The following is a 2073-nucleotide window of genomic DNA, read 5'->3' on the forward strand; positions in this document are numbered from 1 at the left end:
ATTGCATTCTTTTCTCTTGAGTATTGTTATTTTAAAATAATAATAATAATAATAAAAAACGTGACCAATAGCTGAGCAAATCAGACCAATTAGAACATGTATTTATTTCGTATATTGTCAAGTGACTATTCTCATAAAATATATAGGTGAGCTAACAGGACCACTGCATCTGACAGCGGAAACATCCAGGTGATGTGTGGAGTAACAAGCAGTCTCAATGTATCTTCCTCTTGGCCGGATCATACCATTGTTATAAATTATGGGCGTGGAATTATTTATGTTTCTGTGTGTCATTTCAGCTGAGTCAGGGAATAGGGGAAGGTGGCTTTCAGCACCACAATCTCAACATGCTGGAACTACAATCTCTGAATATTATTTCCAATATATTAACATACTTTTATTTCTTTCACGGGCAGGTATCACCTCTCTCCCTGTGTAATGATAATTGCCCTCCAGGATACCGAAAGACCCCAAAAGAAGGAGAAGCATTTTGCTGCTATGACTGCTTTCCATGTCCTCAGGGAAAGATCACCAATCAGACAGGTAAGAGCTCCTATGAAAGATAGTGGATGTTCTGGACTCTATGAGCCAGAAAATAGTGATCAGAGAAATATTGAATACATCTTGTATTAAGGTGTTCTGTGGTCTTTTGCCTGAGAGGCATCTTGGAAATCCTTCCAAACTTTGGCTGAATTGAAAAAAGTTGATAAGCATTTTTTATATACAGTAGATACTATAGCATGGTTTCATAAATATCTTTGAGATATTTATTTCTTAACAGAACTATTTATAAAAAATAAAATGGACATTTGTCCATTATCATAATCCAAGCAGAAATGAAGTCCACAGGAGGACACTAGGCCAAATTTTAAAAAGATACTTTTATCAAATATGTCTTTTATCTTCTTAGATTATTGGTCTCTCAACCATCTCTTGACACTCTACTTCTGTTTGCTTTTCCAGATATGGACAAATGCTTCCAGTGCCAAGAAGATCAGTATCCAAACCATAACCAGGATTTCTGCCTTCTCAAGTACATTACATACCTCTCTTTTGAAGAAACGTTAGGAAGCAGCTTGCTGACAGTGGCCATTATCCTTTCTTTCACCACAGTTTCTGTACTAGGCATCTTCCTGAAGTACCACAACACTCCCATTGTCAAGGCCAACAACCGCAGCCTCTCCTACACCCTCCTCATCTCTCTCCTCCTCTCTTTCCTTTGTTCTCTGCTTTTCATCGGTCGACCTGTGAAGATGACTTGTCTCCTTCGACAACCGGCTTTTGGCATCATCTTCTCACTGGCTGTTTCTTGTATCTTGGCCAAAACCATCACTGTAGTTGTAGCTTTCATGGCCACTCAGCCAGGATCTCAGTTGAGGACATGGGTTGGGACAAGGCTAGCCCTTTCCATTGTTCTCTCCTGCTCATTTATTCAAATTCTTCTTTGTAGTGTGTGGCTGGCAAGCTCACCCCCTTTCCCAGACTTTGATAAGCACTCTTTCATTTCAGAAACCATTGTGGAATGCAAGGAAGGGTCAGTAGTCATGTTTTATTGTGTCTTATCTTTTATGGGCTTCCTGGCCCTTGTCAGTTTCATTGTTGCCTTCCTAGCCAGGAAGTTACCAGACACTTTCCAGGAAACCAAATCCATCACATTTAGCATGCTGATGTTTTGCAGTGTGTGGTTGTCCTTTATCCCTGCCTACATGAGCACCAAGGGGAAATTTGTGGTGGCTGTGGAGATCTTCTCCATCCTGGCCTCCAGTGCTGGACTCCTGGCTTGTGTCTTTTTCCCCAAATGCTACATCATCATTGCGAGGCCTGACCTGAACAAAAGGGAACATCTAATAAAGAGACTTTGTTAAACCATATTTTGGGAGGGGCAATTGGGCAATCTTTGTCTAAAGTGGGATTAGAACTATGAGCTGAATTTCTAGAGGCAGCACCTTGGAGATGGACATCGGACATGATTTATGTTCATGATCAAAGAATACAAGCCTAAGCAATAGAGGTGTATGTACTGGAATTTGCACTCGTTGGTTCTATTTATAGAACAGTTGGACTCCATTGTAG

The 2073-nt window shown here is 40.5% G+C and overlaps 1 protein-coding gene across 1 annotated transcript; it reads left to right on the top strand.

The window, feature by feature from the left end:
- The first annotated feature begins 434 nt into the window (after positions 1-434).
- On the top strand, positions 435-1865 carry LOC103056046 (vomeronasal type-2 receptor 26-like). The gene is made up of 2 exons (XM_015891117.2): positions 435-543; positions 964-1865. Exon 2 carries the CDS (start codon positions 966-968, stop codon positions 1863-1865), a length of 900 nt encoding a protein of 299 aa, XP_015746603.2. The 5' UTR covers positions 435-543; positions 964-965.
- Positions 1866-2073: the final 208 nt, after the last annotated feature.

The sequence above is a fragment of the Python bivittatus genome, unplaced genomic scaffold (assembly GCF_059951505.1).
Source record: "Python bivittatus isolate LINGU-HERP-01145 unplaced genomic scaffold, Pbiv_v1 ctg000430_np1212, whole genome shotgun sequence".
NCBI lineage: Eukaryota > Metazoa > Chordata > Lepidosauria > Squamata > Pythonidae > Python > Python bivittatus.

Coding starts and splice junctions, on each gene's coding strand:
- LOC103056046 (XM_015891117.2), top strand. CDS start 966: ATGGACAAATGCTTCCAGTGCCAAGAAGATCAGTATCCAAACCATAAC.